The following is a 23,810-nucleotide window of genomic DNA, read 5'->3' on the forward strand; positions in this document are numbered from 1 at the left end:
CATAAATACATCCTTTAATTTTAGGATCTTTCGTCCTTTCTTAGTTTTTGTTTACTCAGCTGTTATTTCTTCAGGAGTTCATTTTTGTGTGTTCTGTTATTAAGTAAAACAGTGTTTGCAAACTTTTAAATTAAACTTGCTTTTAAAGCTTGTTGTTGAATAGCCAGACGGATTGTGTGTTTGGGGAGATGAACAGTACCTCTTTTCATCTCTCAATCCAGCTGTTGCTTGCAGTTAATTTTTACCTCTTCAACTGCTACTGAAGGTCAATTGTGAGGCCCTTAAATGGGCTCTCACCTCAATTTTGTGAGTACCTCTTAATTTTCAGACAGTCTAGCTGCTGCTTGGTGATTGCTGATACAACTTAGGGGAAAGCTTTGTGTCAAGCACCAACAGGAAAGAATTGCAGTGTAGAAATGGCTTTTGTCTGTAAGCTCAGTTATATTAGGCAAATGAGAAACATACTGTTCTAAAATTAAACCCTACTGTGTACCAGTTATCTAATTTAAGAATGTTCTTTGTAGTTTTGCGACCTATATGGTATATAGTTGTATCCAATTATATTTTTGTCACGTTAATATAATGGAATTTATTTCATTGACTCAATTTGGCTTTCAAATAAATACTGAAAAAGAGGGAGGCAAAGTACTACTGCTTTAGAAGAGGATGGGCTAAAACAGGGTAAGAACTAGTTTTAGGGAGCTGTTCTTTTAAATATCAGTTCCAGCAGAGAGGAAGCACAGCTTCCTCCTTATGCTCATGGTAGGAAATAAAATATGTAAATATGAGGAAAATGCATTTTTCTGCATACTGCTTGTTGTGGAAAGGCATTGAAGTCTTTGAGGGGAGAAAGTATGTTGTGTTACTTAGAAAGCTTATGGGCAGCATCAAATTGGTGTAGTTACTATATTTCAGCTGGGCCACAGTAGTCATCACTGTGCATGTTCTTGGTCTGTTGGAAAGGTAAGTAATCTAAATCAAATCAGTTTAAACTCTAGCATATTAATTTAAATTGTGATGCATTTGCAGCAGCCTGGCACAGCCAGTCTACGAGTACATGTCTGGGCAGTTACTATGGATCTTTCTATGGCTGTTAAGATAAGCTGTCAGAACATGTTAAATTATGGTGACCTGACTCTGTCGAAACCCCAAGGAGAGCAGGGATTTTAAACTGTTTATTCTGAGACAGAAAATAAAGATAAATTTGCACTAAATTCAAGCAATCTGAGCTAAATTGTTATTGTCAATGAGAACAAGTGCAGGCCAGGCACTTTCCACAAAAGTGGAAAAGAGATTATATTCAAGAAAAATGGAGATTGAATGAAGACGTACCCTCCTAGTTGGAGGAAGGGAGCTGTAGATGCCGTTTCAAACAGATGCGGTGAGATAGCTCTTGTGAGATGATGTAGACTTAGAGGAAACTGTGTTGATAAATATACTTAGTCGGTACAGAAGTCACCTTTTAACTATTGATATGTTTTAATAGATGATAAGAGGTATCTATGCTTAAGAAGAGTTTTTAAATAAATAAGGGAAATAAAGGGAATAAAACAATACAGTGTCTCTGTTTATGGTGGTGTGCCTATGTCTTTGTTTATTTTTGTTTCTCCTCATTGTGATATCAAAAAGGATGCAATAGACAAACTCTCTAAACTTATTTCCACTCAGATTAAATGACTGAGAGGGCATAAAAGATGGCATAGAAAAGATGAATAGGAAATAGCTTTTCATAGCTGGTAGCACCCTGTCATATTATCAGGAAGCAGGCTTAACATAAGCAAAAGGACATTTTTTCCATGCAGTGTACATTTAAATTATGGATCTCATTCCCCAGAAAGTGTAGATACTCAAGAAAGTAAGTTCCATCAAAAGCTGTTAAATACAGGCATTTGGCTGTGACCCCTAAACATACCTCAGGAAGTCTCTAAGCTGCAGTCTGCTGGAAAAATATACTGAGAAAATACTGTTCTGTATTTTCTGTTTTCTTATTTTCTTCCAGCAGTGGATGCCTGATCTATCTGTTAGATAAATCTGTTATAGAATTATATGCTGCTGTTAGAGGGACTTTCTGTGTCAAATTGGGAAGTGATTTTAGTAACCTTCACAATTTGCTTTCACTTCCTAATGGGTGTGAAATAGGTCTGAAAGAAATCTTCAGTCTTATGTCCCAGTCCTAAAAGTGACTTACTGTATCTCTGATTGTAATCAAAGTTGGAACTGCAGGTCAAGAAGACCTTCCTGAAGTAACCTGAGGCTGTTTTTGCACCCTTTGCTAGTTCAAGGAGCAGTCCAGAACTCGGGAAATTACTTAAGGCAGGTAGTGTGTGCTTCAATAGCAACACTGGCAACATGAAAACTATGTGAAGGCTACGTTGTGTGGGCTTGCATCAGTGATGGTTGCAGTCTTGGATGTGGTACTGAACTTTGGAAGGGCCTCACTGAAAGCTATTAAAAAGATCTTGCCGAAGTAATGGTGGTCATTTGTAAAAGCATATTCTTAGATCTGTTCACTGTCAAAATAGTTCCTAAATATGTTTAAATTACAGGTGAGTAGTATTTCTAATATTTTACTCTTAGGCATTGCAATTTTAACTTCAGAGGCTTGAATTTTATGAAACTCTTGTTCTGAATACTAAGAGTTGTGTGAATTGTAAGTATTTTCATATTCATCTCACTAGACCTATATTTCTAGAGAACACTCACTGCAGATGTTTTTGACTATATATGGATTAACTCTCTGATAATTGCATGCTAGAAGCATTCTCAAAAATATTGGTTAAAATGAGGATGAGATGATCTTAATCATATTTTTTGTATTGATGCTACATATTTTTCAAGCAAATGCATCAGTCAGCTTTGATAATGATTTACCTTTGCAAATGGGCAAAGTACTGATCTTTCTCTGCTATTTGGTCAGGCTCATTAAGTTATCAGCAGGCTGTTTTTCCCTTATCAATACTTTAAGTATTTAAACTTTTAGAATTCATTATGTAGGTCCTCTCACTTTTGGGACTTGACTTCATTATAACAAATACGAGCACTGGCAAATGATTTTATTACTCTAGAGGTTTTTCTTATGTAATATTGGGAATTCAAAGTAACACCTTTTAAATACTTGTTTAAAGCTGTTAGTAAAAGAATCGCAGTTCACTCTGGAACAAATAAAGTTAAGCAAAACTTTCATTTACAGATTCATTGTTCAGTTTCTTTGCATGCATGCCATCAGAAACTTTATTTTTCTGTTGTTTGTTAATATGGACCTAAAGAAGTGTGCTTTCCTGTATTATATACTTATTGTATACTTATTTGTATGTATGTTAGTCCGAAAAGTTGGGGGGATGATAAATGTTAGTCCTCACTTTTATTATAGAACCCTTACGTTTGGAAGTTGGTAGCACAGTTCTCGAGTCTGCAGTCCTTGAAAGCAGTTAACCTGCATTCTTGTCTCTACGGGGTTTCTGTTTAAAAAGTTAGCTGTGCTACTGCTGAGTCACGTTACATGGAGGTGGTAACATGAAAGGAAGTTCATCCTCAAATCCCCTCTTCTGCCTCTTCATCCCCTACAGGCTATTTCTTTCATCCCCTTCTTCTGACTTTACTCTTTTTTGCAGATTATCTGTGAATTTTTTCTCAAGTAGCAGTAATTGAAAGAGTATCAACTGTGATATGCAAGTTCTGCAAGAGAAAATTTGGTGGATCCTTTTAGGAGAATCTTGCTGGTGCTCGCTCGCAAACTAGAAACTCACTCTGATGAATTACAGGTTGAATTTAGAGGGCTGGCAGACAGCAAGCCTCTCTTATTTGTAAATGACTCTGCTAAATGTATTAATGAGCGAAAACTCCTATGTAGCAGCTAAAATCGGTAGACAGGTTCTTCCGTAGTGCATCAGAAACAAAGTACTCCAAGAGCTTTGAGCTGCATTAACAGTAAGTATGTGTTATATGTTCAGCTGAAAAAAATCTCAGCGCTAGCATGCCTTTGTTGCATGCTGTATATGTCCGACTGAACAGATGTAGGAGGCTGTACAGGCAAGCATATGCATGAACTGTAAAAATAGACTTAATGTTTCTTGGTCACTTTTCTTTAGGGTACTACTTCACATGCAGTTCTCCACAAAACGTAGTGACTGATATATGTCATGAGATGTCACTGGTACTTTCAAACTCAGTTATGTTCATGTCTTTTGCCTTCTAGCATGGAAAGTATTCCCACCACTGTCTTGAAGAGAACTTTTTTGTTACATTGCAATAGCTTGATTTATTTTCTGTTCTTTTAATAGTTATAACTGAATAAAGATTATTTCAATTACTATCAATTTTAAGAAGGTAGCTAAACTCCGATGGAATATATTAATGCACGGGTCTTTCAGGAAAGCACAGTGTTCTATAAATGAAGTCAGTTATCCAGTCTCATATGCTGTGGCACAATAGCATGTTTCAACCAAGAAAATACAGATATTCTGTATAAAAGGATGTCTCAACTTTCAGCTCTTCAACTTGTAGATGGTCAGTTCTTGGTGATATGGCTTCAGACACGTAATACGCATACTTTCTGGAAAGTCCTTGGAAAATGTAATGACGACTGTATCTGCTTGGCCATTCAAACCATCATGACAGAAAACACACAAGCTTCTAAAACTTTGGGAATTCACGTAAACATAGATTGAGTTTATCTGGCAGCACCTATGTGACAAGATTGAGGTTGCTCTGATAGATTAAAAAAAAAAAAAAACAACAAAGCATTTAAATTGATGCTCATACTTCCTTGGTTTAGAATCAGTGCTGGAGTTCTGCTGAAATTCAGTTTCTATTTAGTATAGTGACTAATACTGTGTTTTCCACTGAGTCCAATTTTTCTTAAGCATCAATGAGAGACACAGACATTCAAAGGAGCAGCTAAATCCACAGCCTTCAATTGAGCAGCTTAGCAACACTATCCCAGTTATAGGATCTACTTCAAGAAACAGCAGGCTTTGACTCGAAATACTGGCCTTTTGGTAATCCTTTATCTGATTTCCTTGCAGACATTCATGCAGTCCTCCAGTCTGCCCAACCAGCAGTGCTCAGTTAAGAGTGTTCTCTTCCCCCTTTTTACTACTACTTTTCTTTTCCGTCACTTATTGCAGCATAGCAGTCTCATCCAAAAAATCATTTTGAAATAACTTTAAAAATTTCTTTATATGTAGAAATATGAGCACTCTGCTTAACGCAAACACATCACTGTAACACAAGAGAGCCTTTATGCTATGACAAACTGTTGCTGTCCTGCAGGAGATGCACAGGCAATACCTGATTTGTCAGAACTTACCAGAATTTGTAAAACTTGCAAAATAGTTAATTGCTGGTGGTAAATATTGCAAAGCCAACAAAGTCATGAATGGGAAGAAAAGTATTAGTATCAGTTCTAAGTGGAAAGGATTCTGACAGGAGGATTCTGTCCATCCAGTTTGAACCAATAACCTGTACTTACGGTCTGCAAATAGATACTACTCCTCTGTTTCTAAAAACATCCACCAGTTGTATTTAGAACAAGGATCAAGCTCAGCTGTGCTGTTCAGGAGTAAATTTTTTTAATACCTCTGTAAAATGTGTAATTTAAAATTTATATGAAAGGCAAGATTAAAAGCAACACTGTTGTGGTAAGCTTGTGATGAGGATATCCTCATTACATGCTATCAAAATGAGGGCAGGGGGACTGCAAGCTGTTTTTATTGCAGAAGTATTGTTGACAAAATACAGTGAATTTTAAAGAATAAATCTTGGTTAGTCTCCGTAAGGGCTAAAATAGTTTGCTGCAAAGGATGTGTAATGGACAGACTGCTGTAGGTAGCACATAAGTAAGTTCTCTAAAGAGCCCTGTAAATTTCTTATACATGCTAATCTGCTAATTTGAACTCTCTTGTTTTCACTTTCATTCATGGCTCTTTTTTTTTTTTTTTTTTTTTTTAACTCCATAGTATATAAAGCTTGGTTTTTTTCCTGTCTCTCTTCCTGGTACTGGTTTTCAGTACCAGCTAATATCATTCTCCCCACACTTACCCCCTTTGCATGAGGAGCTTCAGAGTCTTCAAAACCCTTACGCTAAGCACCTTTAGCTTTGTCACTCATCTACCCTGCTGTGCTGCTTGTGTAAAATGGTTGGTTGACTTAGCAGTTATCAGAAGAAAACTCATCTCGCTGGTGGTACCATTTTACTAGTGGTGTCATTATTTTCCTCTTTATGCTCTATTTTGTTCTGTTCACTTAGTCTTTTACACTTCTGTAGTTAAATTCTGGGACATAAAGGATGTGTTGGCATGTGTATGTGGGTAGGCTGGTGGCATGAAAAGAAATGGGTCAGCTTGTTAAGAACACTAACTGGTAAGTATGCCATCCTGGATGATAGACAGTATGGTCCTGGTAGGTGAATTTACAGGTGCGTGCCTTGCTTTCTTGCTGTTGGATTTTCTTCTTCATACAGATACGCTTAGTATAATCATGCTGCACAGGTTTGTCCATTATGTTTATGCTTCTAAGCAGCATGTTTCTTATCAGCTGCAAAATATTCTTGCATAACTTCTAATTTGATTTGAACTTCTGATAACTGAATGGATAAATTTGTGTGGGAGAAAAGTGACACAGACCTGCAATGGCCTTTATATAGAAATTATCATCTTTGATAGGAAAGGGTCTAACTTCTCACTTCCATGGAAACGATGCAGTAGCTCTGTTTGAAGGTACTGAAAAAATAAATACAAGAGATTTCTTCTTCACCAGGGTCAAGAGAAAAGGGAACCCATTTGAGTGTCATGTCTTTTACTTCTGTTTTTCCAGCTCTTTGTTAGTGAGATATAAATACTGTCTTTTGTCTTCCACTGTAAATTATTACATAAAGGTTCCGAAAAAGTATCTATATAATCCTTTCACAAAACCATTAGTTGTGAACCATGTAGATCAAATTGCATTCCCTTTTTGTTTTCATGTGAATTTAGTTATCCCAGTAATACATCTCGTTTTCATGTTTTCTGTGCATTTTGTCCAATACAATACGAATTATTTAGAATAAGTGCTTAAAAGAAAAAAAAACAGAAAGCAAAAGTGGAGGACACTAACAGACTTAATTGGCTGGCAGATCAGATCTTTGATAAGTTTCTTGCTTCATTAATCTTCAAATTCTAATATGTGCTTAAAGTGCTTTAGTATTGGTTCCCCATGTCCTATAGTTGTGATTTAAACTTGATTTTTTTTTTCTTGGGTTTTGAGGGTGATTTTGATTTAGTTTTTTGGTACTCCATTTACTCTTTGAGCGTTACTAATGAAATGCTTTTATCTGTTCGCTCAATAGCTAGAGATGATTGCCATGGAAAATCCTGCAGACTTGAAGAAGCAATTGTATGTGGAATTTGAAGGAGAGCAAGGGGTAGATGAAGGAGGTGTTTCCAAAGAATTTTTTCAACTGGTTGTGGAAGAAATCTTCAATCCAGATATTGGTATGTTATCTAATAAAGTACTTATTTCTCTGAAAGGATGCTTTATGCAATATCTTTCTCCATCTGCTGCTTTTTTTTTTCCTGAAGTTCCCCAGATTCCTTGGTGAGGGTACTTGGCCCATTGAGGCTCAGCATTTCATTCATCAGTCATCATCCTAAGGAGGAATGAAAGGAATAAATGTGTTTAGTTAGTGAAAGCTGCTATTGTACATTTATGTCTGTATCAGTTGTACAGGGTTCCTTTGCAGTTTGTTCTCTCACCTTTCTCTTCGCCTTGCTTCATGATTAGCTTCTAGAGTTAGTAATCAAACTAAAGAGGAGGAACTTCTGCAGTACAACCAGAGTAGGACTATGGTGAGTTTTTGAGCTATTTCCTCTCTCTTCTCCCCTAGCCTGAAAAATCTGATAAAGAAAAAAGTCTCAGCTCTTCTAAGGATTCTCTCTGAAATTGATGCAGGTCTAAATTGTGGCACTAATGTCAAATTTGAATGTAGGTGGTTAAGAAGAACTAAGAACTAAGAAGTCTGCTAGTAGTCTGCTATAACATCCGAGCCAAAGTTTTACCAGCTTAACAATTGCATTTCCCTATTACTGTTTTTTCCCTTGCTTCCTGTGCCAGTCTCCTATGCATCCATTTTTATACATTCTGTTATCTGAAAACCCTTTATTTAGCAGTGAAAGTAAAGGAAATCCTTTAAATAGAAGTTAAGGTGGTTCTGCTGTCATAGGTATGCCTGGAGACATCTTTATTCTGTAAAAGAGAAGTAGGATATCTTAATATGACAGTTAGTAACATTCTGTATTGCAGCTTCCCTTTCTTATGGTGTTTTATTGTGGTTTTAATGTACTGTAGTCTTAATTTTTGGTCAGTGAATAAAATGTTGCATTTTACACTAAGGTTTTTCCAGATATGGGTCTGGGTAAACAGTCAGTCCTCCATTAATAAAAATTTGCTAGAGTTGTTTGTTTTGATTGTTTAACTCTTCCATCATCTTTCAGAAAGTACAAGTCATTACTTTTACTTTGCCAGTAATCCAGAAGTCACTGTAAACTTCAGCCAATTCAGCAAATGGAACGTAGGCTTCTACTTTTTCTCCTACATGTGCATGTGCACATCAATCTCTGATTTCCAGTTTCCTTGCCTGATATTAGTCTTTGTTATTTATGTGCCACCCTGATAGTTCACCTTGTCCTAGTACCTTACTGAGATAAGCAATCTTAGTTTTGGGGAATAGGCCAGGTTCTTTGAATGAATTTGCAGTTCATTCCTTCAGGTTCAGGTGAATGAGAATTTAGACTAGAACTCTTGGCTGAGGATGGCATCTTATCTTCAGCGCTGGGAGACGTTTGGTGGCTGTGTTTGTGTGGCTTTATAACCAATTCATGTGTGTCTTGTAGGTAGTAAATAAGCATATCTTTTAAGAGCTGACAAGACAAATTCTTGTGGTGAATGTACTTCATCTTCTAGACCACATGCATATAACATACAGCGCATGGAGGAGCCTGGATGCTTTTTGTAGTTTCTGTCAGGGAATCATGAGACTTAACTATACAAGCTATGGATCACTGGGAATATACTTTTACTTGTCGAGGAGGTTCTCTTTCCCTTCTCTTAAGTCTTGCTTTGGTATGAAGTCTGAGCCACTGACTTCATCTTGGCACTGCTTTAAATAGTTCACAGCCTGTATAAAAACTCTCATTTCATGAACAAGAGCTAATCTCTTGGCTTGCTACAACCAAAAGGGTAAGGTACTCTATCCCTTCTTTTGTCTGTGTGGTCCTATCCCCTCCTCCTAACTCTTAGCACATGCCCGTTTGGTTGTTTATTGAAGCTTGCCATGAACTTACTCAGCTTGTGAACTTGGCAGGAAATTGGTCACTTTTTTTCCTCTGAGTTAGTTACCTTGCTTCAACTGATTCAGCTAAGGGAGCTGGCAAAAACTCCCCCTTTCAACAGTGACAAGCTGTTAAGTTTGCAACTCCTCCTGTGAAACAACTGCCACATGTTACATTTTCTCCTCAAGTTAGGCTATGCGATAGCTGCAGCAATTCAGTGGGCCTCGCTGAGTTGCTAAAAATGTTAGGTATCTAACTGATTTAAGTTCATATGTGATGGTTAATCCCTGCTCCATCATCATGGTTTCCAGTTAAGAAATAGGACTGCAGCTAGTCCCTTTCTAAATAACCAGTCACTTTGAGGGAATCTGCATGGAGAAGTCTGTGAAGGAACGTATCACTTTATTGTAATTAGAGTTCTTCAAGGTGATTTCTTCCACGTGGTTTCTGATTGTATTCTTTCCTCAAAATTAAAATCTGTGTTGATAATGTGCTGCTGCTCCTTCAGTAATGGAAGGAGATGAGGTGGCGTGTGTACTACTTCAGCACACACATTGCAGGATGTTGTATAGCAGGCCTCATGGGTGCACTTTCACACACTTTCAGTGGGTAATGTGAATAATAGCATTATGAGGAGCTCCAGTTACCCCAAGTAGCTTCTCTTTTCCATTAAGTATAACACTAAGTTAAATATTTTTTTAGAGTCATTCTAATATAAAAATGGTTTATAATGTTGTTTTGCATGTCATTTTTATTGAAATGTAACAATAATTATGTTAAACTTTTTTTTACAGGTATGTTCACATATGATGAATCTACAAAACTGTTTTGGTTTAATCCGTCCTCTTTTGAAACTGAGGGTCAGTTTACACTGATTGGCATAGTACTGGGTCTGGCTATTTACAATAACTGTATACTGGATGTGCATTTTCCCATGGTTGTCTACAGGAAGCTAATGGGCAAAAAAGGAACTTTCCGTGATCTGGCAGACTCTCATCCTGTAAGTTCATTATGTTGTTTGAGTTTGTTACTGCATTTTTCTAGGCAATAACTCAATCTATATTTAAATTAAACACAAGGTCTCTGTCAGAGGTGGAAGTGAAATAACCTGTGACTTATGTGAAGAGTCTGTTGTATTTGTTAAAATAAATTGGTAAGTAATAGAATCTGCTACTACATCTAATTTGGAGAAAGCAGTATTGTCTAGTGAACAAATAATAAGCCTGGGTGTCAACACACCCTTGTCCTATTTCTTATGTACTGCTTGAGCAGCTTAATATCTGAGTACCTTCCCAAACAAATCCCTAAAATGAAACTGCTATTTATCTGTATTCATAGAAATAGATTTCTATGAAATATGTGAAAATAGCAATAGACATGTGAAGGTGTGATGCTTGTATTTCTTTTTTCTAAAGCACAAGATAGATGTGGCAATTATGAATATTCCTACAGTTTGGAAGCAGTGATTAGTGTCCATCTTTTTTCCTCCCCCAATGGCTATATAAAAACACTAAGCCATAATTGTGCTTTAGTAAATACAGTATAGAAGATGTATCCAAGAAGCAGATGTATAGAAGATGTATATGTACCTTGGTTGTATGTATATGCGGTATATGTATGTCAGTTCTATGTATAGAAGTTGTCCTGGCCCTGCTCCAGCCTCAGTCAAAGATCACCAGTAGCTTTTTACCATGCTAGCTAGTATGACTTGTTATTATGCTTCATAGCACTTCAAAATGGTGGGAAACTTCCCTTTTCATAAGCAGTTATGCAAAATCTTTAGCTATGCAAAAAAAAAAAGAGTAAAATGATAATGTCTTTTTTTTAAAAAAAGTATGTTTTTGTTTAATCAAAAAGTTAAGCATGTGTAATCAAAAAATAAGTTCTTCAGTCTGCTTTGGGTGGCTACATGTAACAGCATATCAAGTCTGGCCAGTTTCTCTGTAAAATGATGTTGAGAAATACATAAAGCTCCCAGTTTCTTATAGTTTTGATTATAAACTCAGAATCTTCATGAAGGAACAAGTAGATTTATTTCTGTGCAACAAAGCAGTCAAGGCAGTTCTTAATTTCTTTTTTTCCACTACTACTCTTATGTTTTTCTTCTGTAACACCTATGTTGACTTCTTTTAAAACCACCCTTTTTAGACTCCTGGTATTCTAAGATGACTTAAACACTTAATTCATAGTTTCTCAAGCCAAAAATGAAATTTGGAGTAGTAAGTCACATAATACTTACTCTAACACTATTGAACATGGAGGATAGGGTGTTCACCAGCCCTCACTAACCAATACCTGCAAATCCAGTGATTTTCAATGTAAAATATTTTTAAAGGTGCTGTGGAAATTTTGAAAGGTTACAGGTAGTGAGAGGATGAAGATTACAGGTAAACTTTCAATAGCTAAAACATTCAGGGAAAGCATATTACTTTCACTTTACTGTTGAAAATATTGTACTCAGTTTCTCTTTCACCTTCAGTTTGTATTCTTGAGTCCTACACCTCTGTCTGGGCCACAGAATTGTTCCTTCTGCATAGCTTTCAGTTTCCAAGAGCATCTTAGGCTTTTCAGGTATAGTAAGCAGGAAGGCTGAATGTTCATTTGAGTATAGCAAACTTAAAAGCAATTTCAAATTCCATTTGGCAATTTCTGACCCTAACCTAGGCTTATTTTATAAAGCAAGACTGGGACTTAGTAACTTCTTTTCTCTTTCAGCACACAGAGATTTTCTTTGACTGTCCCATCCATGTTCCTTCAAGATTATTTCCTACTTTTTCTTAAACCAAGACATAGGAGACGCACAAGTCTGTTGCCTGAATTATATGTGATATGAAATACAGCATTTTCTTTGTTTTTAACACATACATGTTGAATTTACTGGTGTGATGTGTTCTGGATGCCCAAGGGTTTATCAGTGGCTGTTAAAGTCAATAGTCCAACCTGTAGCTTAGGAAGATTCCTGGATACTGGTAGGCTACTCTGAGGGAGTTAGCACTCTTTGCCTTGGCTCTTTTTGTCTTTCCTTAACATCCACTATTGGTGGTTGTTAGAAATACTGAGCTTAGTAGACTTTTGTTCTGGCCTGTTATGGGAGTTCTTAAATGACTGCATCATAGAATATAATGACTCTTTTTGGAGCAGGTGATTTCATGTCTTCTGGTATTATTCAGTGAAATATATTGAAACTTATTTATGACAGACATATTTTCTATTCTATTAGGTTCTCTATCAGAGTTTGAGAGACCTATTAGAGTATGAAGGAAGTGTGGAAGATGATATGATGATAACTTTTCAAATATCTCATACGGATCTCTTTGGCAATCCAATGATGCATGATTTAAAGGAAAACGGTGATAAAATCCCCATTACAAATGAAAATAGAAAGGTAATTCACTTTGCACTCAAATAACTTTCTTTACCTATTCTGTAATTTTAGATGCTCTATATAGGATTACCTAGGATTCTGTAAAGGTTTAATTTCACTTACAGTTAAACTTTAAAAACCTTCAAAATTGTCATAGCGCAACGTAGTTCTAAGCAGAAAAGACTTCTCTTGTTTAAAAAAAAAGTATAGGTACCTACATATGTGCCTGTGTATGCACACACATGTGTGAATATGGATGTATTAAAAAAAAAAGTCTGACTGTCTTTGAGAGTACCAGTGTGGGATGATGATAACTTGTTATGCCACATATATTCTGGTATCTACAATGGGCATAACTTTTGTTATAGTGGCTGCTGGGCTTTATGTTTTGGCCTGTTTGAGAAATAATTGAGACTTCCTCTTTAATATGCTGAGTAGAAGCACAGCCCAGATAATCTGGATAGAATCCTAAAATTAAATGTATTTTTGGAACTTGCATTATTGGGAGATACTTGGAGTGTGTGCCAAAGTACTAAGGTTTTTTGGGGTTGTTTCCTTACAGGAATTTGTCAATCTCTATGCTGACTATATACTCAATAAATCAGTAGAAAAGCAGTTCAAGGCCTTTCGGAGAGGATTCCACATGGTGACCAATGAATCTCCTTTGAAATATTTATTTAGACCAGAGGAAATTGAATTACTTATTTGTGGAAGTAGGGTAAGAATCCTGAAAGTACACCAGAAAAAGTGGAGCATTTTTGATCCTAAGTATATAATTAGTAATTGTTTTAAAAATGTCATCTTCCTACAGAATCTAGACTTTCAAGCACTAGAAGAAACTACAGAATATGATGGTGGCTATACAAGAGACTCTCTTATTATTAGGTAATTTTATTAATTTCTGAGGGATTACAAGTACTTTGCATGTCTGTTTCTTCATAATGAATTGAAAGACTTATTATATTTCCAAGTCCTAGAGATGCAAGGGTCTTATCTATAATTTCTCTTTACTCAAATACTGTCATTAGGAAAGAGTGAATAGCACAAGCATTGTCTTTAGCTTCTGATAAGCTTTCATAAAGCTTAAATGATATTTTCCCTGAAGTTTTTGTCTTTCTCTTATGCTTGGTGGTTAAATAACCTCCAGTATAACCAGGATTGTTGCAGTAAACTATTACTGCTCAGTTATAGATTTAAAAAAAATATATATATATATATATATATATATAGTTCCCTTGAATAGCACTTTTTTCCTTTAGTTTGAAATGAAGCAATTCCAGCATTTTTCAGGAGGGAAATATTTGTTAATATTTTTTCTTGTCCCCTTTGATTGGAGACCTCTAAAGGAAAGGGTCAGCGAAACCTTATATCTTAGGTCCTCTGGATTTTTCTTGAAAACTTCAGTCTTTGTTAGGGTGGAAAAAACTTCTGACAGCAGTCTAATTTGTTTACGGAGTCAAAGGGCCTGGCTGAACATTTGTGTTGAGTAGCTCAGTAAGTTACTGTCCATCAGCAGATCCACCATAGCCCCAGTGAATATGGCCTGTTGTTCAGGTGAAGGGCTTTCACCTCACAGCTACGTTGGGCTGAGAGTGCCCAGTCACTTCCTGTGTGTTTTACTGATATTGCAGCCTAACAAGTTACTGCTTATATTGATTTATGTTGGGACATGTACCCATTACTGTAAACTGCGTCCCAAGTATTTTACTTCTGGTTCTACACAATCCAGTTCTCTCAAGGATTTTTGTCATCTTTGTGAAAGATAGCGTGGTCTTTAGTTCTTTTCATTTATCTGGAATAGCTACCTTTACCGCCTCTTCTATATTTCCTGCAATTTGTCTACAGGATTTTAATAAAAATCTGTGATTAGAGTGAAGTATCCTTACAACTCTTCGTAGCATTAATGCAGACGGCTGTGAAACCAGAAAAGGATTTTTTCCACAGTATGAGTTCTCATCATGAATAGATGGGAGAAATGATTGTGTCAAGTTGTTCTGATGAGCTAATAGGGAAGGTATTTTTTGATGTCAAATTGTAATGTAAAGCCCCTTAAACTATACTGCTTTGTTCTGACTTGTGGATATGTAAATTTACTTATTGGATTGTAAATCTTCACCTCTTGCTCTGTTTGGTTTAACTGTAGTTACTCAAATATTCATTTTTTTTTCCCCTCACGATTGGTTTCTGTTAACATTAAGTGAATTCATTGCTAGTGCTTATTTTAATGTTGGCTTTGGGTGGCTTTTTTTTCCCTCAATGTGGTTCTTAAAAGTAAGTGTTAATTTAGTCAAGCTAATGGTGATTAGTACTGTGGAGTTTAAGAAAAATGATGATGATAGAAATGGACAGTGTAATAAAACCAGGATAATTCCAGAGGAAGTAGGAATAATGCAAAATAAAGGAAGAACATTTGCCGATCATTTAAGTGAGTTAATATGTAAAAAACAGTTAACTGCAGTGTTTTGGTAATATTTCTTACTTCTATCTCTACATCTCAGTGATTGGTAAATATGTGAATGCTGGCTTTGTTTTTTTACAAATACCACTTGTAAACTGATGTTAAAATTAGGTAGAATTACTAAAACTTCAGAGTTTGATTATTTCTGAAAGTTTCATTTATATCAAAGAGAATTTTGAGTTTACTTATTTTTATTTTCATCCTCAATAGGGAATTCTGGGAAATAGTCCATTCATTTACAGATGAACAGAAAAGACTATTCTTGCAGTTTACAACAGGCACAGACAGAGCCCCTGTGGGAGGACTTGGAAAATTAAAGATGATCATAGCCAAAAATGGCCCAGATACAGAGAGGTAAAAATCTTTTTCCCTTGCTGTTAGTAAATGGGAAAAAAATTCTGTGCTTCTATTTAATTTATTAGTTGAGATAAATCTTACAGTTATTTTAAATTTGTGAAATAGCAATGTATTTCTCTGCATGTACTAAATGTTCCCAGAACTGAATTCTCCTTTTTTGTTTTTGTTTTCCCCACAGGTTACCTACATCTCACACATGCTTTAATGTACTTTTGCTTCCGGAGTACTCAAGCAAAGAAAAGCTTAAAGAAAGATTATTGAAGGCCATCACATATGCCAAAGGATTTGGCATGCTGTAATAAATAAATATAACAAAAGGGATTAAAAAAAAATGATGGTGATGATGTCCCTGTCCAAAAAGGCCATAAGATAGTGAGCTACAGTAGTCACCTGTGTTTGTGCCTCCCTTCTTTACTGGGGACATTGGGCTGGAACAGCAGATTTCAGCTGCTTATATGAACAAATTCTTTATTTTTTCTTTTAGCGTGAAAGTGTTACATATTCTTTCACTTGTATGTACAGAGAGGTTTTCCTGAATATTTATTTTAAGGGTTAAATCACTTTTGCTTGTGTTTATTACTGCTTGAAGTTGAGCCTTTTTGAGTATTTACAAGAAAACAAACTGTACTCTCCCAAGGAAAATATTGCCATCATTTGTAGACCATGTAACCTTCAAGTATGTGCTATATTTTTGTCCCTGTATCTAATCAAATCAAGAACTGTACTTTTTGAAGAGTTTGCTTTTGAAACTTGAAGTCTTGGAAAACAGTGTGATGCAATTACTGCTGTTCTAGCCCCCAAAGAGTTTCTGTGCAAAATCTTGAGAATCAATAAAGATGGAAGGGAGAACTTGGAATGTTAAACTGCAGCCTTGAGAACTTTACTTTAGTCACAGCACAACAATTAAAATTCATTTCACTATATGTTGTCTTCACATGTCTTGTAATAAATTGTGTTTTTAATTAGAAAACATTTCTTAGTGTATGAAAGGGTAGAAATTTTAGTTACTGTTTTTTTTTAAAGAAGTTTACTGGGGAAAGTGCATTTTCAGCTGAACAGCTTTAGAGTAGAGAGTGAAATGTTTGAAAAAAGATAGGAAGTTTTTGCTATATTATAAACAAAGCATGTGGAAGTGCACTTAAAATGAAGTTTTATTCTTAATTGCCTATTATGTTGACATTTTAAATAGACAATCCAAAGTCTTCCCTACATGTTATGTCATCACCATTTATTTAATGAATCATTGTTCCTACTTATCAAGGCACATGATCAGTGTTGCAACATAATCGAAAGGGATGGCTACTGTGTTTTAATCTCATCTAACTATAAGCAAAATTGCAAAATATTAAACATAAGGCCTACTTCATGTTGTACACTTCCAACCATTAAATAAACTGTTAGAAAGTAAATAACTAAGGTTATGTTCATCTACTACATTAAAGTATTCAGTAGGTTTTTAATTTAACTACAAATCATATCAGAAATAAATCCTTTACCTTTCGTAGTCTGTGTTTAATGTTAATTTCTCTTGTTGCAATATACGATAAAGGGATTATGCGTTTTTAAGTGATGACCTAACTGGCATATCTCTTTTATAATACAAGCTACAGCTGACGTGCAGAGCTGAGCTTGTGCCTTGACAATTGCTATAACTGACTACTACAGATCAAATCAATGATTGTGTGAAATTGGCATTAAAAGGCATAGTTTTGAAATCATTGGAGAAAGAAAAGATGTCTTTCAGGATTATTTTAATAAATTCTTTCTAGTAATAGAAACAGCAACTGTTATGTAACTATGATGCTGAATAAAACAGTGATGTTTTTTCACCATGGTTCAGTGAAAAAGAAAAAAAGTGATTTCCTTACTGTGATGAATTGGATATTAAAGTATTTGTTTAGAAAGCACTGTAGTATAGCATAATTTGAGGGTTACAGATATGTAAAACGCTCCAGATATGAACTGTAGTGATGTCAGGTCCAGCAGTGTTCCACTGTCAAATCCAAGTCAATTTAAGCCTGCCTTAAAATGAGGATTTAAACTTGGGGTGCTATCTGTCTTCTCATTTTTGATCTCTAGGTGGCACTTAAGGTATGCTTTCAGGATTTTCACCTAGTAGCGAGTCAGGTGTAAGAGGAAAATACCAGATATTCTGGGTCTCAGTAGAGTAGATAACAGTACTACTTGCTGATTCATTCAGGTTTTGCGCATCTTGTTGTACTGTAGATGGTGAAGAACAGATTCGGCTCCTGAGTGCCTGGAGGTATTTTGTTACAAGTATGAACTACACAGTAGTATAATTACATAGTCTGTCTGCATCAGTAGTGTAATGTTATTCAAACTATATCCCTACAATTTGATTTTATTCTGATGCGGCTATGAATGGTAGTTATGCCCAGCTGACAAGTATGCAAGATTAATGTTGGTTTTTTTAAATATAAAGTCCAAAAGCCAAGTAGGCAGTCTTGTCAGAAATACGAAGTTCTCTCACTGAAGTGCTGACATTGTAAATGTGCTTTTTTTTATCTTCTCTTAGCATTAAGATTTAAATAATATATTATTGTACTGGCCTTTAAAAACATAAATTGTTTCTTGAGGGATCATTTTCAGGTAAGACGTAAGCACTTAAGACTTGACAGATTTCTCAGTTAAACATTCCCTCTCCTCCAAGATGCCACTGTGCTGAAACCTTACCTCCTTAGTGGTGTTATGACTCTGTGCTAATTCTGCAGCAGCTGACAGTGAAGTAAAAAACCTATGTTGTAGCTGTAGCCTGCTCTCCTGCCCTACAGAAGCTGCAGTCAGTCTTGGATTGCTTGAAGAATCAGTAGGTTAGTTAAAGCAAGAAAATGCAGTTTAAGGGGCTTCTGTAGTTGTTCGGGCTTCCCCCCGCCCTGCCCCTGATTCCAGGAACAACCTGAGTATCCTTTGCCCTCACTTAATCTTTCAGCAGTGTCTGGCAAATATTATGCCTACAAAATTTATCTTGGGAATTGAGGTGTGCTTATGCAGCACCTGAATACCTCTCCCGTGTGAGCTCTGCTTCCAAGGTGGCGTTCTGACACCAGGATGCCGGTGCTCTTCCCTCAGGGTTTCCTTAGTATGTTAACAAGAAAATATTTTGGGCATCCCAAAAATGCATTTGTCACTTGTCAAATGAGACAATGCTGAGTGTTTCCTTCTGCCCTTCCCACCTCAGTGTGAGGGGATTATTGGGCTTTAAACTATATTTGTAGTTACCATACGCCTCAAAGATTCTGTTAATGCAAGATGCACTGTAAAGAACCGTCCTGAGTGCTGAACAAACTGTTTTGGGATTTCATTAGGAGTGAAGGAAGAGTTTTATTTAACCCTAAAGGTGTTTTAGCACATGAACAAGTGTGCATGAATGGAGTCTGGAAATGTCAGGTGAAGGCTTTTGTCTGTTGCTAGAAAGATTTCTGGAACAGAATTCAGCAAGAGAAGTGTGAGCACAATTTTAATTAAATAAGGACAGAGTTTTATGAACTTCTGACTGGGATTATCTTCCATTCAACAGGCAGTAGCATGAGACTGGATTGTGACAGCCGAGGAGGTCCTCCCCAGCTCTGTGCTTTGAGGAAAGCTGACGCTAGAACTGACTGCCAATGAGCCGTGGGTCTCCATGCAGCCCTGCATTATTTTCTTATGGTCAATCCAAACCTCTCTTCTAACAGGAATCTTTACTGCTGAAGCAGGAATACGGTACCTTGCATCGTGCCACGCAGGGACGACACCAGATGCGCTGCCAGGCAGCCTGTAGTGTCCTGCGCGCCTGCCTGGGTTTCTGCACCATGGAGCCGGGAGCGTCGCAGTGGTTCCCAGCGCTGCCGTTCTGCAAGAGGGCAGCCCTGTGGTGTCAGCTTTAAGGTGCTTCTCTGGCACTGTTGTAGCCCTTTGCCTTATTATCACGCAGAAAGACTCCAGTGTTTCTCTCCCTATGAAAGATAGGGCAGGAACATCTTCCAAGCTTAGCTATATAAAATCAAGCCTTTCCTGACAAGAGTTTTATTTAATATTTTGGGTAGTCTCAGAATCACAAGGGTTGGTGAAAAATTACCCAGAGCTTCGATTTGTACCACAGCGCAACTTCAATTAATAATGGGTGAAACTTTCAGAATTATCAAAGTTACTGAAGTTGTTGAAATCCTAAGGTAAGCTGATGGGACCCAGGCCACGTACAGAACTGCCTAATATGCTTTTTCATGTTTTGTGCACTACAGTGATGCCTTGGGTAGCTCTCTAAATGTGCAGGTGTCATGGCAGCAATGTTTGTGGTCTGTCTTGATATGAAGCAGCCCCAGTAAACTTTAAAGTACTAGTAGAAACAAGCATTTCAGTTACCAGGTGTAGTTGTATCTGGAGAGAAAGCAACCTCTTTCTGGTTTGATATCCTTTCAGGTTTGAATGAGCTTCAGAAACTAAATTTCAAACTGGATGTGAGATTTTTGTCTTTTAACGCTTCAGGCATCTTCAATAACTCTGCCATTTATTTTTATTTTTAAATTACTTGATTAGACAGCTATATCCTTGGTCTGTATATGTATTAGCTGAGACTGTTCTAAAAGAGCAGCACAATTTTCCTGGCCATCAAAAGGATGAGTATTTTGCATTTTTATTATATTGAAATGAATTTTATTAAGAAAATTCAAGTTTTATACTGATGGTATCATAGAAGTAACAATACTTTAGAAGTAGAGTTGATACTGGCAGTTGGTTTTAGACATGTCAGTTTTTACCCAGTTGAGAAGTTCATGGGAAACCCCATGAAATAATGGCATGCATTTTTCTCCAGTGCTGCATCTGAAGTCTTCAGCTGTTGGTTTCTAATATTTTTTATTAACAAAATTGAAAAAGCATGCATTGTTTCTGGATTTCTCCAAGCAGTAATTCTTAAAGGTACTATGACAGATGACTTCAGCTATGACTTAAGCATACAGCTAAAAGCTGTAAGTTTACATAGCTTTGCTGTCATGAAATTACTAAGTGAAATGCTGACATGTCGTCACAGGGCAGTCCTACCTCTATCTTTGCGCTCTAATACTACATTGCTAGTGTATGGGGGGGTCACCGCTTGGCCAAGAAGTTTCAGTACATCTTTGGTGAAGTTTCTGGTAACTGCGTCATGGTCAAGCCTGGGATGGCACAGCTCATTCACTGCAGGCTGCAGTCCAGGCGGACCAGGGACTGTTCAGCCTGTTAAAAGTGGCAGTGACAGAATCCACGGAGAGCAGGAAAAGCAGCTTTTCCCTTGCTGTGTCCACAGATTGTGCCTCCTGCGAGCTTCGCTCTCAATGGAGCGGAAAATGAGGTATGGCAGGTGTGTTGGCTTGAAATCCCTATTTCACAGCCATAAGATTGCTGATAGAAAAGGTTCATGATCTTTGAAAGTGAGAATCAACCCCCTTTCTCTTCCTCAGAAAAAATTTGTATTTCTTCCATCTGGACAAAAATTCCCATTTCTCTGAAACCTGTTTATGTGAAACCACAGTCCCTCTTTTGGAATGGCCCTGGCAAAGGGGTGGGAGCTCTGCTGGGCTGCAGACCTTGCTCTCCTCTGCCGCTGGGAAGGAAGAATGAAAGGGGAGAGGAGGAAAGGAGGGAATGGAGTGTCAGAGAAAATAACTAGGCTGGAAGAGAAGCAGTTGAAAAATGGGTTTAACTGAGGAAAAGTCTAGGGAGGATGAAGGAAGAAGCGTAGGCATTGTGTTTCCTTGTTGAAAGAGCAATAGAAGGCGATGGGAGGGAAGGTGTTTTTAATTCTAGTGGCAGATATGCTGCTTTGAAATGCATAAGGACTCCAGCATGTTTTTGTTTGCTTCTCCAATATTCGTAACGTACTTACAGAAAGTGATTCTAAAAATTGAAGAAGTTTACTTCATAGATTTGCTTGTATGGGTGTTTGTTGCTCAATATATATCCTGCTTCAGGATTTCTATGCAGCGAAATTTTTAGGGAATGAGATCATCAGAGATGTAGGTAGAAAGCAGGAATCATTCTGTTTCAGAGTATTAGGAAATGCTGTGTTATCTTACAGGATAGGTTCAGGGATAGTTTTGAGACTTAAAATGAAAACAGCTTGCTCTGAAAGTCAGCCAGTGATTGCTAGATTGAGAATTTCACTTTTTATAAGGCTTGTATGAATTCAGATAGTGAGTGATTTGGAAGAGCATTGAGCACAACTAAACTAAGTAGACAAATATTCTATGCATACAGTGGCACTTCTGATCATACAAGCTTGTTTAATAACTAGCACTGAACAATGTCAAGTGAAGATAAGAACTGCAACAATCTGGAGATCTGTGATTGAACTGTTGTCATGTACAAAACCTACATCAATCCTTTCTTCCTAAAATGAGCAGATGAGATTGAAGCCATGTAGGACTGAAGTCTGCATGGAGTACGTACCTCTGCTCTCCTGCAAAATGTTTCTACTGACCTCAGCACCATTGATCCCTATGGAGTGGGATGTGTGCTCTGTGCCAGATGCTGGAGGATGTCCCTGATGGCCATCAGTCTGATGTAGCCCGGTTCTGGCTAAGTTTACAGGTAAATCAGCTGTAGAAAACTATCCAATCAATAGAAAGGCAGTTCACTGTCTGCCTTTTCAAGGGCTCCAGGATGCGAGTTTCTTCTAAAATAGGCTTTCTTCCTTGGCATTAGCAGACAGAGTGACTTGGTGCTTCTCTCTTGCCCCAAACAAGTCTATCTCCCCTTTTTCTCAACAGTAGTTTCAAACTACCACCAGCTGCTCCTAGGTGCTGGGTGGCTTTTTCTTCACTGCTGTCCTTTGTTCTCACACTCTTCCTCCTTCAACTGTCAGTACAGGCATACCTCATTTTATTGCGCTTTGCTTTATTGCACTTCACAGATACTGCGTTTTTTACAAATTGAAGGTTTGTGGCAACCCTGCGTCAAGCAAGTCTATTGGTGCCATTTTTCCAACAGCATGTGCTCACTTCGTGTCTGTGTCACGTTTTGGTAATTCTCACAATATTTCAAACTTTATCATTATATTTGTTATGGTAATCTGTGATCAGTGATCTTTGATGTTACTATTGTAATTGTTTTGGGGTGCCATGAATGGTGCCCATACAAGATGGCAAACTTAATCGATCAATGTTGTGTGTGTTCTGACTGCTGCACCAACCAGCCGGTCCCCCATCTCGCTCCCTCTCCTCGAGTCTCCCTATTCCCTGAGACACAACAACATTGAAATTAGGGCAATTAATAACCCTACCATGGCCTCTAAGTGTTTGAAATGAAGAGTCACACATTTCTCACTTGAAATCGAAAGCTAGAAATGATGAAGTGTAGTGAGGAAGGCATGGCGAAAGCCAAGACAGGCCGAAAGCTCGGCCTCTTGCGCCAGACAGGTAGCCAAGTTGTGAAGGCAAAGGAAAAGTTCCTGAAGGAAATTCAAAGTGCTACCCCAGTGAACACACCAATGATAAGAAAGCGAAACAGCCTTCTTGCTGATATGGAGAAAGTTTTAGCGGTCTGGATAGAAGATCAAACCAGCCACAACATTCCCTTAAGCCAAAGCCTAATGCAGAGCAAGGCCCTAACTCTCTTTAATTCTGTGAAGGCTGAGAGAGGTGAGGAAGCTGCAGAGGAAAAGTTTGAAGCTAGCAGAGGTTGGTTCATGAGGTTTAAGAAAAGAAGTCATCTCCATAACATCAAAGTGCAAGGTGCAGCAGCAAGCACTGATGTAGAAGCTGCAGCAAGCTATCCAGAAGATCTAGCTAAGAGAATTGATGAAGGTGGCCACACTAAACAACAGATTTTCAGTGTAGACAAAACAGCCTTCTATTAGAAGAAGATGCCATCTGGGACTTTCATAGCTAGAGAGGAGAAGTCAATGCCTGGCTTCAAAGCTTCAAAGGACAGGCTGACTCTCTTGTTAGGGGCTAATGCAGCTGGTGACTTTAAGTTGAAGCCAATGCTCATTTCATGCCAATACGCATTTCATGCCTGCTAACACAACATCCATTCTGCAGCCCATGGATCAAGGAGTAATTTTGACTTTCAAGTTTTATTATTTAAGAAATACATTTCATAAGGCTATAGCTGCCACAGATAGTGATTCCTCTGATGGATCTGGACAAAGTAAATTGAAAACCTTCTGGAAAGGATTCAGCATTCTAGATGCCATTAAGAACATCTGTGATTCATGGGAGGAGGTCAAAATATCAACATTAACAGGAGTTTGGAAGAAGCTGATTCCAACCCTCATGGAGGACTTTGAGGAGTTCAAGACTTCAGTGGAGGAAGTAACTGCAGAGGTGGTGGAAATAGCAAGAGAACT

General features: G+C 37.4%; 1 protein-coding gene across 5 annotated transcripts in view; it reads left to right on the forward strand.

Annotated features, from left to right (window-relative positions):
- UBE3A (ubiquitin protein ligase E3A) overlaps positions 1-17,318 on the forward strand; it is a 54,899-nt gene extending 37,581 nt beyond the window's left edge. For 4 of the 5 annotated variants that reach the window (XM_067294314.1, XM_067294297.1, XM_067294323.1 and 1 more), the window contains 7 exons: positions 7,325-7,469; positions 10,100-10,305; positions 12,526-12,690; positions 13,232-13,387; positions 13,481-13,554; positions 15,338-15,481; positions 15,663-17,318. In XM_067294314.1, the coding sequence (XP_067150415.1) occupies positions 7,325-7,469; positions 10,100-10,305; positions 12,526-12,690; positions 13,232-13,387; positions 13,481-13,554; positions 15,338-15,481; positions 15,663-15,783 (1,011 nt within the window). In that variant the 3' untranslated portion in view covers positions 15,784-17,318. The remainder of the gene's footprint in view (positions 1-7,324; positions 7,470-10,099; positions 10,306-12,525; positions 12,691-13,231; positions 13,388-13,480; positions 13,555-15,337; positions 15,482-15,662) is intronic. The other variant, XM_067294330.1, reaches the window with a different exon arrangement.
- The last annotated feature ends 6,492 nt before the right edge of the window (positions 17,319-23,810 follow it).

The sequence above is a fragment of the Apteryx mantelli genome, chromosome 1, assembly GCF_036417845.1.
Source record: "Apteryx mantelli isolate bAptMan1 chromosome 1, bAptMan1.hap1, whole genome shotgun sequence".
Lineage (NCBI taxonomy): Eukaryota > Metazoa > Chordata > Aves > Apterygiformes > Apterygidae > Apteryx > Apteryx mantelli.